This window comes from Lactuca serriola, chromosome 2 (genome assembly GCF_051521515.1).
Source record: "Lactuca serriola cultivar US96UC23 chromosome 2, Lser_US96UC23_V15, whole genome shotgun sequence".
NCBI classification, from domain to species: domain Eukaryota; kingdom Viridiplantae; phylum Streptophyta; class Magnoliopsida; order Asterales; family Asteraceae; genus Lactuca; species Lactuca serriola.
The window spans coordinates 110,753,866-110,771,363 of record NC_136409.1 but is presented as its reverse complement, the minus strand read 5'-3'; the positions used below and the strand labels follow the sequence as shown (position 1 = coordinate 110,771,363).

Below are 17,498 nucleotides of genomic sequence, written 5' to 3'. Positions count from 1 at the left end.
CTTTTTTTCTTTTTTCTGAAATCATATTTTGGAATGGTATAAAGTTTTTTTCTTTTCAAGAATGACTTTTTTTTTTCTTTCTGAAATCATATTATTGTTGTTTAGTAGCGTGACAGCTCTTCATGGTTCATTTGAGTAAAGTTGATCAATATGTTTTTGGAGGCTTGTTTGATATAGAAAAAGAGGAACACATGGAGCCAGTATTGCCAATAGATGGTGGTTTAGGTGGAAATAATGTCCTTATAATAGCACATGTAAGTCAATGAAGATTGGGTTTGTTATGACAAATGTGAGAAATAAAAAATGTTTAGTTGATTATCTTTTATTCTATCTTTTTTGTAACCTATGTGATTAATGATATATATTTAGAATTTGATTATTTACTTTCCTATTAGAATTACAGCTGGATTTATACCATTTGTGGTAACAAATAAACAAGATTAATTGAAGTTTCATGAAAAATATATGAAGTGATTAAAATAAGTTCTTTGACAAATTTCTTTGTGGAAGCTATAATGTGATTGTTTGTGGTTTTTGCAAATGGATTTCTCTCATGGAATCATGGAAAAGATTATTTATCACAAATAAATAAATTAAAAGTATAAAAATATGAAAACTAAATATCTTTTTATTTCATTATTAATTCCATTTTTTTGTTTTAAGCTCATGTATATAACACAAAGCAGAAAACCTTAAGTGCTACAACTTGGGGTGACTTACTTGGGTAAGAAATGATAAATATAGAAACATAGTTTTCTTGAAACTTGGAAAGTTGTTTTTAGGGTTAAATGCATGAAATAAAATTGTAGATTATGTTTTTATTATAGCATCCTATTTATGGTTTCCATTAAGGTACTCTTTTTATGATATTATTTTTAAACCAATATATTTTCAAAATGTGTACGTTTTATTCTTTAAACTACAGGAAACAACAACATACTTTCCCTTTTTTACCAACATAGGCAATGTGTTTTGATTTTTTTGTTCCTATAAAGGATTAAAAGAAACATACATTGCTATTATTGTGTAAAACTATAATACGTTGTTATTATGGTTTAAAAATAGACTACATTTACTAACTATATATGTTTGTCTTACCATTTTTCTAGGTGTGGGAGTTGCAAGCACAAGTTCAAAGGCATTACAAGTACAAATGCAACAAATACAAACACAACTTGAAAAAAAATTCACGGCTTTTATGTGAGAATTCATTAACCATCCGGTAATCCACCATATGATTCTTAGTTTTTATGTTTTAAACACTTGGTAATGTATTTGACACTTTAAATGTATAGATGTTGTTGCTTATTGTAATGTTTATTTTTTTTAATGATGCTTTTTGTAATGTGTTAAACACTTAGTAATGTATTTGACATTTGTTTAATGTAATAAAATTTTACTTCATTTGGGTCATAATTAACCGACTTTTTTTTACGGTTTTTTTAAAAGACATTTAGTGACAGAATACCTACAGAAAATATGTCGATATCCGTAGGTGATAAAGTCAATGTCAGTCAAAGTGGGCCCCATCGGTAATCTATAGCTATTCCTTCGCAAATCAGCAGTATAATTTACCGATGAGCTTTTATGCTACAATCCTTTTTCCGTCACAATTCCATCAGTATCGCCTTATACATACAAAATACCTACAAATTTTGCCGTAGGTATTAACAGATTTTCTAGCAGTGCATGTATACCTTGAGTCCATCGACTAAAAACTCAAGTTAGGAGATGTGAGCTTTCCACTGCTTCACCGATATGATGTGGTGACTTTCTCTTTGACTTGGATCATTGTATATGTTATTTTGATGGTGATTGATATTTTCCAAGTATTTATTCTTTTTGCACCTTGTCTTCTCATGCCATTGTGCTACTTTTTTCTTCAAAGTTCAAACTTGAACCTTACTCTTCTACCAACTGTTATGGATATAAAATTTCAACTCGTGCAAAATTCGAAAATCTATCCAAGGATCAAGTATGCTGTAAAATAATAGTTTGAGGAGGCATGGAGCATTTATATATAGATAATATTGAGAGAAGTATGTTTAGATGTTGATATTGATTTTTAAAATGGAGTGAAGAACAAACTATTTATAGAAAACCCCAAACGCACTATGAATAAATAGGAAATAATGGGACATATTCTAGAAATAACAAAGAAAACTAGAAAACTAATGACACATGTAGAACTTTCTTTGTTTCTACTGTATGGGCTATCATGGAACTATGGGCTACCCAATTATCATGGGCCAATACCGGATTGCCTACTTCGAGCGTATTCGCCGCTGCCCACACCGTTGCCAGACTACTCACCGTCATCGTTCACAGGATACATTGTCCATGCCTGTCTCTGATGGAATATGAAGAGTAAGCTCTTCCTTTATCACATACCTTTAAATTTGATGTTTATGACGCCTATTGAACCTTAACGTATTTTTTGAGTTCAAATTAATGCTTGAACCTTGTAGTTACTCCTACATCCTTAAAATATATGAGTTTGGATATAAAAACTAATGAATTGTTGTTCTTATCGATTATATTGTAGAAATCAATGACAAATAAAAAACCTTAAAAATTTGAAACTTTTTCCTGTTAAAAATTTTGAGAAAAACTGCCTACTTTGATATTGAAATGTATGATTAGTCCTTTAGCTAATTAGGTCCAAAACCTTTTTATTTTCTTATGAACTGTGTGAGCACTTTGCGCCTCTTTGTCATCTACTTTTATTTGAAGAGGCATACTCCTTGGAAATTGTTGGAGACACAAATTGAGCGCCTTCATCTCATCCTCACTTCCACTTCCAATCATACACTTGAACAGATAACACTGCCTATATATAAATGATATAGATAATAATGTCTAATATTTGTGAGAGATGCATGTTTCAAGGCTTCACAATGGTTTCATTAATGTTTTTGCAAACAAGATCGTCTAGGATTGAGACTTCTCATGTATCAAACATAGGATTGTCTGTATTTAATATTTCTTCCTTTTACAACATTATACATTATAAATTCTACACAATTATAGCAATGTCAAAAAAAATACAACGCAATTTCATGGCTATAGTTGAGTAGATTTTTCCGAGAAGGAAAAAAAATGGAAGTATAGTGTTATGATTAGGTAGATTGTTCAAAGTAAAGTGTCTCAGTAAGAGAAAATAGTGTAATAGAAATAGTAGGATAACGTAGCACTCAAATTAATGAAAGTGCTTTGCTATTTTCTGTATTTATCTCTTTTATGGAACAATATAGAGTTTTTGGAAAGCACGAAATGAAAAGGTATTCAAGAAAAACCGGCTGCCATCGGATAAGGTCATTGATATAATCAAATCAGTGGCTTATCTCTAGGTGAAAAACAGGGGAAAAATTGATAGGCTGAACTGGGCATCATGGTCTCAATGTCGTTTGTCTTACTGAAAATTCCAAGTTATGTCTTAGGGCCCGTTTGTTTATGTCTGACTGGGACCGAGTCAGCGATTTGGGCTGACTCTGTCAGACAAAACGCGTTTGATAAGTAGCTTTCTCCATCAGAAACAACTGGCTCAATAGATTATCGGTCAGACCTTGAGACGTTGCTGACTCAAAAAATTACCTTCATGCCTCTTGTTTCTTTCTTCCCATCATGACCTAATAGAGAGGCGGAAAAGAAATTTGCCGCCATCGCATCCATCGTCGCCGTCCCTCCCAGTCCGAGTACTGGCCAGAGACTTCCCTCCGTTCCAGCTCCGACGAGAAACACGACAAAACAGGTTCGATCCTTGCTTTTTTCCTATAAACAGAAAATTGTTTTCCTGTCAAAAGTTAGTTTGATCCTTGGGATTTGTTGCGATATAGTTTATACCAATGCTATACCTCTGTTGTTTTTATGTATTTCATCTGCATAATGTTTTATGTTTTGAGTTTATGAATACCTGAAGAAGTTTTTTTTTATCATGAAACAATGTAAACTTTAGATCATATGTACTTGATTTGAGTGGTTGCTCTTTTTGTGAAATTAGAAATCAAAAATTGGTTTTGAAATCAAAAATTGTTCTTGGTCTAATGTTATGAAATCTTAAATTGGTTATGAAATCAGAAATTCATCTTGCTATAATGTTATGAAATTTGAAACTATTTGTTTAAATACTATGAAATTAGAATCATTCTTTGCTCAAATTTATGAAATTTGAAACTTGGTTGTGTATAAGCTATGAAATCAAAAATTAGAATTTATTTTGTTTATAAGCTATGGAATATGAAAGTTATGATGGCAATGTTGGTTTGGAACAAAATTTGAAATACTTTTTTGTGTATAAGCTATGTTGGCAATGCTTTGATTTTTTTTATAAGCTATGAAATCTGAAATCTTTTTTTGTTTATAAGCTATGAAATTTGGAATCTTTTTTTTTTTGTTTATAAGCTATGTTGGCAATGCTGTGAATGTTTTTTTTGTTTATACGCTATGAAAGCTGGATTTTTTTTTTGTGTATAAGCTATGTTGACCTTAATTGTTCTATTATTATTTAGGATGATGTTGATTCATTGGTAGAAAATTATTTTAATGTTAAAATTGTTCTTGATCTTGATAAAACTTATGATAAAATACTTTGAATAATAATGTTTTAGGATGTTGGTTTGGAACGAAAGTGAGGACAAAACTTTTTTTGATGCGTGTATCCATAAACTAACCACTAATGGTCGCGAGGGTTCCGAGCTTAAGGCTAGTTCATGGAAGATAGTACGTGAAAAATTATAAATGAACACGGTAAAGAGGTTGATCAAAAGCAAATGAGAAACCACTTTGACTACTACAAATCAAAGTATGTTGCTTGGGTGAAACTGAAAAACAAAACTTGCAATATATATGACCCTATAAAAAATAAATTTAACCTGACCGATGAAAAATAGAAGGAAGAGGGGAAGGTAATATTTTTATAACAAATACTATTATGATTATTTTTATAAAAAATACTAATATTTATAAAAATAGTTAACAGTTGAACAAGTTCGTGTTGTCATTGAGAACTAAACCCGTGCTGTTTCCTGGTCTTTGCACCCAACTATTTGAAGGGTCGACCTCAACCGGCTTTCAAAGTCGGGGGCCATCTTCTACACTTCCTCGTATTATAGAAGAGTTTAGTGCCCATGATTTTGATGATGATCTTCCAATGGAAACCTCAACACAACACGTAGGTGCAAGTGAATAATTTTTGGGGCGTTCAAAAAATATTGAAGTTGGTGGAAACAAAAGAGTTGGTGGAAAAAAAAAGAGATGTAAGGGCATTAGAAGTTGAAGAGGAGATTGTCAAGCTTGCAAGGTCGCTAGTGGAAAAAAATAAAAGAATTGAAAAAAGTGAAATGGATAAGGATGTTGATGTGTGTATGGAGAAATTAAAAAAAATGGAATGGGGAGAAGAAGATGAAAGACACAAGAGCGTTCTTTTGTTATTTGGTAAAAGTGCCGATGTTAGAAAAGTTTGGTTACGCCTTTCGCATGCTAGTTGTGAGTCGTGGGTGATGGGTGCGGGTAGGAAGTATGGTTACCTTTGATGATGTTTACGAGTCTTTTGTTGCATGACTTTTGGATCCTATGTTTGATGACTTTTTTGGATGTTACTTTGGATGATGTGTACTAGTTTTTTTTGTTATGTGACTTTTGTTACTTTGGATGATATTTGGATATTGAAGATGACTTTTGTTATTTACTAATTTTTTGTTATATGACTTTTGTTACTTTAACATGTTACTTAATTGTTTGTAACAAGTCAAGTATGGTTTCTGATGGTGGATTTGTACCTTTGCTTTTACTTGTGGTTTATTGGTTGAGGTCAAACTGACCCATGCTAATAAGAATTCATAGAATTAGAGATAACGATTCAAGTGGGTATGCGTATACGCAAGATTTGATGTACGGAGACCCTACACAATGTTTCGATATGATACGTCTTACACAAGAGGCATTTTCTTTATAATGCAACCATTTTACCCAAAACAATTGGTTGCAAGCTAGTAGGACAATACGCATTGAAGAGAAGATAGCTATATTCTTACATGTTATAGGACATAATGAACGTTTTCGTGCGGTTAAGGGAAGATTTCACCACTCCACACAAATGATTCATCAATGTTTTCACGAGGTCCTAACAAAAATGATGTGTTTTGCAAAAGAAGTTATAGTACCAACAACTCCTAATCCAACAAGACATAACTCGGAACGACATAGACGATTAAGAAAATATTTTTTCCGGAGCAATAGGTGCATCAGATGGAACTCTTGTACATGCTGTTGTACACATTGATCAACAAACACGTTATAGAGGAAGAGGAAAATGAGAATGTTTTCAAAATGTAATAGGAATTTGTGATTTTGATATGATATTCACATTTGTTTATGATGGATGGGAGGGTATAACACATGATTCAAGAGTTTTGAAAGAAGTTGCATTCAATTCAACTTCTAGATTTCCATCTCCTCCACCAGGTTTCTAATCTTTTTAGAAGTTTTATTATCTATATTCTTTATATAATATGTGTAACACCCCAAAATACGGGCCAAAAATTTCATTTTTAAAACATATACTTTGCAAAACATTAGTAATAAAACATTCATCGATCATATCATTTCATTAAAGATGTCACGTGTCTAGAAACCATTTTATAAAACGTAATAATGTCAGAGTACAAATCCCCAAAAAGATCTCATAGTGCGGAATACAAAGCATGTATGTGAAGTGCCGCTATCGCGCCAGCTCCTTCCCTTTCGAAGAAGAGGTACCTGAAACCAAAACTGTAAGCTGTAACCATGAAGCTTAGTGAGTTCCCCCATCGCACCACATACCATACAATCACATAACATACATACTGCCAGGCAATTCTGGGGTGCCCGACCTACCCGGTACGACCATTATGGGGTGCCGACCTACCCATGCGGCCATTCTGGGGTGCCGTCCTACCCGTGTCAAGCCATTTTGGGGTGCTGACTACCCATGTCAACCCATTCTGGGGTGCTGAATACCCTTCGGTCCTAACGACCAAACCTCAAGGACTATTTCACCCCCTACTACTACTACTATCACATATCATAACATAACAGATTATCAGACATATCTGGGGTGTCTGAACTACCCTTCGGTCCTAACAACCGAACTCTACTTCTATCACATATACATATCATGCTAGCATATAACATATCAGGTAGTAGTAAACCTAGATGGTATCACAGAGACAATCATCTATCATACGTATCCTACTAGAGGGTCGGCATTGTGGCCTTAGACCCACCGCTACTGGAAGGTAACTCAGCTCAAAGTAGCTGCTGATCCGTGCGGGAACTGTCTGGCTGCTGCTCCGGAAATCCTCCAACTATAATTCCCAAAAAACACACAGTCAAAGTCTGATATCTGCTCTTTGGGTAAAATGACCATTTTACCCCTGATCAAGTCAAGTCAAAGTCAAAGTCAACTTCCAGTTGACCCGACTCGCCGATTTGGCTTGCCAACTCGTCGAGTCCCTATCCAGTTGATTGTCCTCACTCTCGTCCCTACTCGTCGAGTTAGGCATAGACTCGACGAGTTCTCTTTCTAAACTGATATCCAATTGTCCTTCATCCGACTCGTCGAGTTGTATGAACAACTCGTCGAATTCATCTTCATCCGATGAACACTTTGGTATGTGACTCGCCGAGTTGTATGAACAACTCGTCGAGTCTGTTCTTGAGGCAAGAAGATTGCCTTGGACTCGCCGAGTCAGGGAATTGACTCGCCGAGTCCCTCTATTATTGAGTCTGGCTTCCGATTCACTGAGTCCACTTATAGCTCACTGATCCCACTCGACATAACTCAAAAGGGGAAAAATTGGGGACTCGCGACTCGACTCGCCGAGTCGCATGCATGCAATTACTATATACTCAATTCTGCTTGAATCCAGTGCATTTCGATCATGGATCTGGGTTCTCAGGGCTTGATTAACACGTAAAGTTTCCGACTTTATGTGTAAATAAACACCAATGAAGTTTTTAGGGCTCAAAATGCACTAAAAGAGTAGATCTAGGGCTTTCATGCAATATGGCTCCATAAAGGCAGTAGATCCGAGCTCCTAGAGCCCAATCATGCCAAGATCTGAAGTCCCTTAGCACTATAAGCTCATTACTCAAAGATCAAGACTAGAAGAGGCCTTAAAATGAATATCATAACCTCTTAATGAGATAATAATGAAGGAACAGAAAGGGTTTCGAGTCTAATACCTCTAGAAGCTCTGAAATGGCACAAAGATTCTGGATCTCCTTCCTCTCCTCTTGATCTACCTTCTTCTTCTCTCCAAAACTTCAAGGAATTGCACCAAAAGCACTCAAATTACTAAAAGAAGGGTTAGGGCTTCGAGAGGGGGTGTTATGGACGCAATGGGGGCCGTTATGAGGCACAAAACGATGTTTAAATAGGGTGCAACCCTTTGAAATTAGGGTTTCTTCCAGACTGGCGGACTCGCCGAGTCCAGAATATGGACTCGTTGAGTCGCCAACTTAAACGTGCTCGATATCCCGGCCCTACTCAGCGAGTCGGGCCTACAACTCGCCGATTTCCAGCTAAAAATGCAAAAATACTTAGTTTAAATTACATACCAGGAACCAGGTGCTACAATATGTGTCACAATCATTTGCAGATAAATATTACCTTTGTGATGCTGCATGTACAAACACTTGTGGGTTTATGGCTCCATACCGCAATACTAGGTATTGGTTAGCCGATTTTCGAAGAGGCAGACCTTTAACTAGAGAAGAAAGGTTCAATTATGCTCATGCACAACTTAGAAATGTTATTGAGTGTGCTTATGGTGTATTGAAGGCGAGATTCCCAATCTTAAAACAAATGGCTCCTTATCCTTTTACAGTGCAAAGAGACATAGTCATTGCTTGTGTCGCGGTCCATAATTTTATATAGAAATACAATATAGAAAATGACTTGTTTACAAATTTTGAGGAGGAAACTATGGTTACTCCTGACGTCCAAGGTGGGGGAATTGATAGATAAAACATACAAGGCATAAAATGGGGTCCAGAAGTCGTTGAATATATGTGTGTTTTGCGTGATCAGATTGCAAATCAACTACTTTCACTTACTTTACATTAAATTATTATGTTATTTTAAATTTCATTATGTTTTTATTTGGATATTAAATGATTTATGTTTAATTTATATTTTGTAGGACATTTTTTATTTCTGTGTAATTTACATTTTGTATGACAATATGTATGTTTTTATAATTATTCGACAGCTTCATCCATCACTATATATAACAACAGGGTAAAATGGTCATTTTTCATCACTCAGCACATTCAGTCAGATGTACAATCAAACAACAGGATTTCTTACTCAGTCAGGATTTCTTACCCAGACAGACATTTCTCAGTCAGCACTTTCTCAGTCAGCAACTATCAAACGGAGCCTTAGTTTCTTAGTTTCTTTGTTTTCTTATGCTTATGCTAGACTTTTGTATGCCATTAACTGTGGCAGGTATTTTGTTCTCCTGTTATATATATATATATATATATATATATATATATATATATATATATATATATATATATATATATATATCCGGCAAGAGGGCAACAGTTGGTAATTGATGTCTTGGTGTTTCTAAATATTTTATTTAAGGGTTTTCTTTTTATTTAATCGGCTTAGTGAATTAAGCATTTAATATATATATATATATATATATATATATATATATATATATATATATATATATTATATAGTTATTTTGGAATGACTACATATGTTTTTTTTGTATGTGTATGGGGATAGGATGACATGATATGTTAAAGCTGAATACATACTTTAATGCGGAAATCTGCAAAAAAGTCCCAAAATTTTAGCCCAGTTTATGATTTAGTCATAAATTAAATTTCACTTATGAAAAAGGTCAGATTACCAGCTATTACATTCAGTTTAGCCCTAGGAACCGGTAATCCTTATAATAGCCGGTTACCCCAGCTGGCTCGTCCTTATCATCCTTCACTAAACTCCCTGTTATCTACTCCCCCTCTGTAAAAACCCTTTCTTGCCCTCCATCAAAGCAAAACGTTACCTAAGAAGAATCAAAGGTAAGAAAATCCACGTGGTCCTCCAATATCTTGTTTCCCTTATAATATTTGATTAATTTTTGGTTTGTAGTGATAATGGAGACAGTAGATGACTTCGATACCATTGACGTGGAATTGGATGAGTTTTTCAAACACAAACAAAGAACTCGATGCAAAGATGAGTTCCTAAATACTCTCACAGACGAAGCGCTTGACGAATGCACCGTACCTGAGATAAACCTAAATGATTTTGAAGGAATGTCGGAAGATGAAGCACCACAGGAGAAACAGAGTGATAGTGAGGGTGAAGATGAAGACAAATTGCAGTTTCAATACTCAACCCACGATCTGAAGGTGAAATGGAACAATATGAAGCTAGTTCTTGGAGAGAGGTATGAATCACCACACCAACTAAAGCTTTGTTTTACAAATTACTCTTTAAGTAGGGGTTATCCAATTAGGTTCAAGAAATTTGATAGTGTAAGGCTCTTGGCTGTATGTGCAAGTGACCCTGAGAAATTTCAATGTCCCTTTGTTGTAAGGGCCTCATGGATGAGCACTGAAAGATCATTCCAAATCAAAAAAATGGTTGAGCAACATACCTGTGTTAGGAATTTCCGTAGTGCTAATCTTATGGATGCCACATGGATAGCTAGGCAGTTTCTGAAAGAGATGATTAGGAAACCAAATCTGAAATGTAAGGAAATGCAAGCTACTATTCAAAGCAGGTTTCATGGTTAAAATCTTATAGAGCAAAGTGTAGGGCAATTTCTTTAATAGATGGAAAGTTGAGTGATCACTATGCAAACGTTTGGGATTATGGACATGAGCTGATGAGGTCCAATCCAGGGAGTACAGTTTAAATATATGTCACTGTAAACCATGATAACACTACTACTTTCCATAGAATGTATACATGTTTTAAGGCTATCAAAGAAGGATGGAAAGTTGGTTGTCGAAGAGTTATAGGTCTTGATAGGAGTTTTTTGAAAGGACAATGTAAAGGTGAGCTGCTAACTGCCATAGGGAGGGATGCAAATGACCATGTGTATCCCATTGCTTGGGCAGTAGTTGAAATTGAGAACAAGCCCAACTGGCAATGGTTCTTGGAACTATTACATGATGACCTGGAATTACAAGGAGGCTTGAATTTGTGTGTTATTTCCGATCAACACAAGGTAATGTTTTGGATTATCTCTTTTTTTCATTTCATTTATACATGTATCAAGCAATTAGTAATGAAATTTTTTAATGTAATTGATAGGGTCTTTTGGAAGATGTAAAGGTTGTATTGCCACATGTGGAGCACAGACAATGTGCAAGACATGTGTATGCAAATTTCAGAAAGGTCTTCAGTGGTATAGAGTTGAAGAATATGTATTGGACAGTTGCCAAGTCAACTGTTGAAGGAGACTTCGAATTGAATATGGAGAAGATCAGAGAAGTCAATCCTGCTGCTTATGATCATTTGATGGCATGGGAGCCTAAATCTTGGTGCATGACATTTTTTAAAGGTGGAATGGCATGTGAGGCTGTTGAAAATAGAATGGCAGAGTGTTTTAATGCCATCATACTTGATGCCAGAAAGAAGCCTTTGTTGGCCATGCTTGAGGAGATTAGACTATATATGATGGAAATGTTATTTAACTTGGAGAAAGAAGCATGTAAATGGGTGAATAATGTGTGTCCAGGACCTATTAAGAAAATGGATGAGTTTGCTTTTGATATCAACTAAGTATTATAAAATTAAGACAATGTATGAGTTTAGTATTGAGACTCAATATGTATACTAATTAAAACTGTTAATGTGTTTACAGGAGTTGGTATGTTCATCCTAGTGGTTTGAATGCTTTTGAAGTGAGAAATTGCTTCCACTCATATGGAGTGAACTTAGAGGGGATGTACTATACATGCAAACTTTGGGAGTTGTCTAGGATCCCCTGTGTCCATGCCCAAGCAGCCATAATTTACACACAACAGGATCCAGCTAGATTCATCAACACATGGTTTGGTAAGGACAAGTTCTTAGCTACTTATGAGTCTAACATCCTTCCTATTAATGGCAGTAATATATGGGAACCAACACCTTACACCAAACCACTACCACCTGTTGAAAGAAGGATGCAAGGAAGGCCTTGTATGAAAACGAAAAGGCATGTCTCTGAGCATCAAGGCAGGTTCTCCCAAGTCTCCTCTAAGGGTATAACTATCCAATGTCAGAATTGTATGCAAATGGGGCACAATAAAGTGTCTTGAAAGAATCCCTTAGTCAAACCAACACCAAAGCCTAAGAAGAAAATAGGAAGGCCAAGGTTGAATCCAGAATTGACCAATTGCACAAGACGTGGGAGAGGTGGTGGAAGAGGTGGTAGAAGAGGTCGTAGAAAAGGGGTAGAAGTGGTGGAAGAGGGTCTACCAGTGTTTATGAAGAAGGTGAAAGTTCTGGGAAAAAAGAACCTGGGATTGAGACTCAATTTGTCACCCAAACAACACCTAATGTTGAGAGTCAATTTGTCACCCAAACAACACCTACTATTGACAGTGAACATGTACCAAAAACATAGGAAGCAGATGTTAAGATTGATCATGAAGGTGATAGTCTTGATATGACTGATTTGGATCAAATACAGCATGATTTGAGTTACCTTAGAGAGTCAAAATACAGTGAAGCAGAGATCCTTTTGTGTCTTAATATCACCCAATCATAACTTAAAGGATTTGATGCTTTGCTTCACCAATCCAAACAAGCTGCAAAGTTATATTTTATAACATTGAGAGTGAATTTTATTTTTTCAATAACATAACTAACTTGTATTTTTTTTCCCATGCCAGGATGTGCCTTTTGTGAGTGAACATGTACCAGAAACATAGGAGGACAGTGATGAAAACAAGGAGGAGAGTGACTATGAAGACGGAGTTAAAGAATCACATGTGGACAATGATGAAGATGGAGCTGAGGATGATGAAGACAGAGTTGATGATACTTAAGTTAGGGTTAGAACTCAAGTCAGGGTTAGAACAAGAAAACCTTCTGAAAGAATCACTGAAAACATGTTGAAGAAAATTGTGGTTGACAAGAAAGGAATAGGAATGACTCCAGAAAAACCTCTTAGTTTGGATTAGATTGGTTAGGATTTAAGCAGTTATATGGGCTATTTGGGCAAATATGTTAGGAAGCCCTTTTTGGTAAATTTGTTAATATGCACTTTCTTTTGTAAACAATATACAATATGGCTGCATTGTTAACACTATTGCTGATTTTGGTATGTTTTGTTGATGTATAAGTTACATCCATTTTGGTCATTATGTTATATTGAAAAACATCCTTCATTTGCTCACATCATACACTTACAATTGTACATTGCTCAAAGAGTAGGTATCCATAAACCAATTTTTCATTCAACAACATACAACTTACATCCAATTGTCATTTAAAAGTTTTACAACAACTTAAAGCAACTTCAACATAATCCACACAATCACCAATCTTCCATTTTTCACCTTCACCTTGTACAGGAACCTCTTGAATGCCATTGTTGTGAAAATCCACAGCTTCTTCCACAAATTCTGCCACGAACTCTGTGACATCCCCAATTTCACGGCTAGAAAAGACCGATTTGTTTATGCTTTGTTTTATAAATCAGAGTATTCGTTTAAAGAAAACGGTTTCAGAATTTGTTCCCAAAACAAAATATGATAAGAATTTATCAAAGCATTTCTTTAAAGAAATGCATTTTCATAAAATAACAAAATCTCGGGATGTCATGTTCCGATACAGACCAAAAGCATAAAAAATATAAAATAGACCTTAGAACAGTTATTTATAACTACTAATCTATATATATATATATATATATATATATATATATATATATATATATATATATTCAATCATCAAAAGATCATTCCGATTACCCATCCCATTATCTTCCTTACTCTTAAGGGCCTACCTTAAGAGTCATCTATTCGTTCACTCCGTATTAGGCACTAAGACAATAGCTACCGAGATTCTTTATTAGGCACTAATACAATAGCTGCCAAGGTTCTTTCGTAAAGCACTAATTCCATAGCTGTTATGGTTCATTCATCGGGTACTAAATCCATAGCTACCAGTGTAGGTAGTAAGTCCATAGCTACCAACGTTTATCTAAAAGGTACTAAGTCCATAGCTATCATCGTCTATCTAACAGTACTATATCCATAGATACTAACGTTCGTCTATACGGTACTAAATCCATAGCTACCAAGGTTCATCTATATACAGTACTAAATCCATAGCTACCGAGGCTTATCTTTACAGTACTAAATCCATAGCCACCGAAGTTTATCTTTCATCTCCTCCTCAAACTCATCCTTCATCACACACCAACTATTTCGTCTACCCATGTTCTACCCAACATATTTGTAGAGATAAAATACATATACAGTTTAACTCATTTAAAACCTATATAAAACTTCAATTCCATGCCCATCTCAAATAGAAAAATAATATATAAACACATAGCACATATTTCATAGCAAATACTTCGTATTTATGTGTTAGAAGAAAGTAACTACACACTCACCCAACCATATACTTAATACATTCAAACAATACTTGTATTATACTCGTGTTTATGAAAGGGGCTATACACCTACACATATAAACGACTTTATATTATACACATAACACGTATTTCATAGCAAATACTTAATATTTATCTGTTAGAAGAAAGTGACCACACACTCACTTGATCAGAAGATGATCGGACAACACTACGACTTGTAGAAGTAGTATTCTTCGTAGATCTGGAAGATCTTCACAAAAACCGGGCTCCTCGTGGGCAGAGCTTCGACTCGGGAATCTCACTTCTAAGGATCTTTGGGCTTCGGGTCTCAGGAATGATATCGGGGCTTCGGGGGATTAAAATAGGGCTTAGAGAGAGAGTATCGGGAGTGGGAGAGTAAGAGATGAGCAACCAAACTCGGCTGAACCTCGATTTCTATTTACAGGGTGAATTTTCTGAGTTCACCTTGTGAGTTTCTAATATTCACCTCGTGAACTGGCTCACCTCGTGAGTTTTTAATATTCACCTCGTGAGCTCGATACGTCATTGCGTTCGTCATGGCCACTTGCCCTGGAAGACGTCCATCGTCTCTTCCCCTCGTGAGTCACTTATGCTCACCTCGTGAGCCACATATGCTTACCTCGTGAGCTCTGACACATCTATGGGGTTCACTCCCCAAACTTCAGAAATTCATAACTTTCGCATACGAGCTCCGTTTTTGACGTTCTTTATATCCACGTGTAGGTGAGATTATGCTCTAACACTCTCGTTTAGACGTCGTTGGCTAGTTTTAAGTTTATTTTTAATATATGATAAATATATTACTTTTATATTATTTTTAGTAGGCCGGGACAGGAAAACTCCGTTATAAATTCATAACTTCTTCATCTGACGTCCATTTCCGCCTATCTTTTTATCGTTTCACTACTATAGATGAGATCTTCGATTCTCATTTAGATTGTTTCGGCTAAAAATCACTCGATCTCAAATCGAGGATTCGGGCTGCATACTGCTAAGCCGAAACTTCGGAAAAATCATAACTTCCTCATACGAAGTCAGATTTGGGCGTTCATTTTATGCACGCTTTCGGTTTAACGTATTCTACAACTTTTGTTTAGATCGCTAAGGCTAAATATTTCTCTAACATAAATTCACTTTTAAATCGTGCTGTGTCGTGCCGATTCTGTCGCGAAACTTCGACGGGTCATAACTTCTTCATTATAACTCGGATTTCGGCGTTCTTTATATGTACGAAATCCTTGTAACATATACTACAACTTAGTTAAGATTAATCCTTCTAGATAATCTTCCATCAAAAAGTCATTTTTGATGCTTATCGTCTCTAAATTGACTAGCCCTAATCTACGGGCATTACAATCATCATCCCTTTAGGATGATTACGTCCCAGAACCATCAACGAAATAGGGCTTGCAAAATGATTCCAATCTTCTGACTTAAGTCAGCGGTTACATCGAACTAGGTCCTCTGGACCATGTAACCAATTCATCGTAGTCGGACTCAATTTAATATGACCACTAGGGTCAGAATATCAATCATCTTCTTAGTCATTACCAAAACAATGGTAACGACATACTTGAATAAAAACGAACTCAATTACAAGCTTCTTGGTAACCTTGTAACTTTCCCTGATCCAAGTGCGGGTCATGTGCTTCCGGTAGTATATGCATCTACTACCTTTCACAACTACTCATACTCGTCCTAAGTATTGTCCCACAGTCGACCAAGTCACCATACAAGAAAATCACACAATCATACAACACATCAGATAACAAAACTAGGGTTTATATTATTTATTGAAATGATTACCCAAAGGTTCAAGTTCACCCTATACTACGCCTCTAATATGCTACACTTCATGATACAGACTTTATATAGATATATGAAGTCTTCATCCTTGGATCCTCGTGTTGTTTTCTGCTTCATCAAGGATCATGTGGAATGCCCTTGGCTTTGGCGGTGCTTCTAGCCTTGCTGCTTCATTTTTCTTTGGGTAGTCTTTAGACATGTGCCCCTTGCCTCCGCATCTGTAGCACACCTTATCATTGTGTGTACAGTTCTTGGAATAGTGGCCGATCCTTCCACATTTGTAACAGGTTACTTCTTCGTTGCATGTTCCAAAGTGCTTCTTCTTGCACTTTTCACACCACTTGGGTACATACCTTTGGTTATCTAGGTTAGACTTTGCAAATTTTTCCTTATTATCAGGTCTTGAGGATCCCTCAAGCTTCCTCTTTTCTCCAACTTCAGCTTTCTCCATACCCCGTTCCTTCTGCTGGGTCTCTACATTCTTAGATGCTCGAACAGTTGCTTTCAGAGTGGTTTCCATCTTGACTGTTGGGCCAAAGTCGGCTGGCAGTCCATTCGCGAACCTCTTAATCTTGGAGAGTTCAGTTGGCACTAGGTATGGAAATAACTTCATCTTTTCGGTAAATGCAGTAGCATAATCATCAATGCTCATTTTACCTTTCTTCAGGTTCTGGAATTCATTGTTCAGATCAGTCAGATCTATCTATGAGCAGTATTGCATCTTTAACTGCTCCAGGAATGATTCCCAAGACATCCTTAGTGCTTCCCCTCGGGGCATCATATCTGCTAGTAACTTCCACTAGCTTAAGACTCCAGTCTTCAGTTGTCTAATTGCAAAGACAATCTTTTGTTTGTTGCTACAGTTGCAACTTTCAAACACCATCTCCATTTCGGAGATCCAATCCATAATCTCTACATGCTTTGGGATGTCAGAAAGACTTAGTGGTTTGGCACACAAGAAATTCATATACATACGCCCATCCCTGTTTATTTCCCTTTTCAGGTCATTCCTTTCTGCCACTGGGGGTTCTGCTTGTCCAACAGTCCCACTGTAGTTTCCTC

At 35.9% G+C, this 17,498-nt stretch overlaps 1 protein-coding gene across 1 annotated transcript; it reads left to right on the top strand.

Moving 5' to 3' along the window:
- The first annotated feature begins 10,970 nt into the window (after positions 1-10,970).
- Positions 10,971-12,770, top strand: LOC145089466 (uncharacterized). The gene is made up of 5 exons (XM_079027903.1): positions 10,971-11,240; positions 11,327-11,775; positions 11,880-12,235; positions 12,332-12,495; positions 12,627-12,770. Exons 1-5 carry the CDS (start codon positions 10,971-10,973, stop codon positions 12,768-12,770), a joined length of 1,383 nt encoding a protein of 460 aa, XP_078884029.1.
- Positions 12,771-17,498: the final 4,728 nt, after the last annotated feature.

Coding starts and splice junctions, on each gene's coding strand:
- LOC145089466 (XM_079027903.1), top strand. CDS start 10,971: ATGTATACATGTTTTAAGGCTATCAAAGAAGGATGGAAAGTTGGTTGT. Junction 11,241..11,326: donor TTATTTCCGATCAACACAAG/GTAATGTTTTGG, acceptor TGTAATTGATAG/GGTCTTTTGGAAGATGTAAA. Junction 12,236..12,331: donor GCATGTCTCTGAGCATCAAG/GCAGGTTCTCCC, acceptor AGAATCCCTTAG/TCAAACCAACACCAAAGCCT.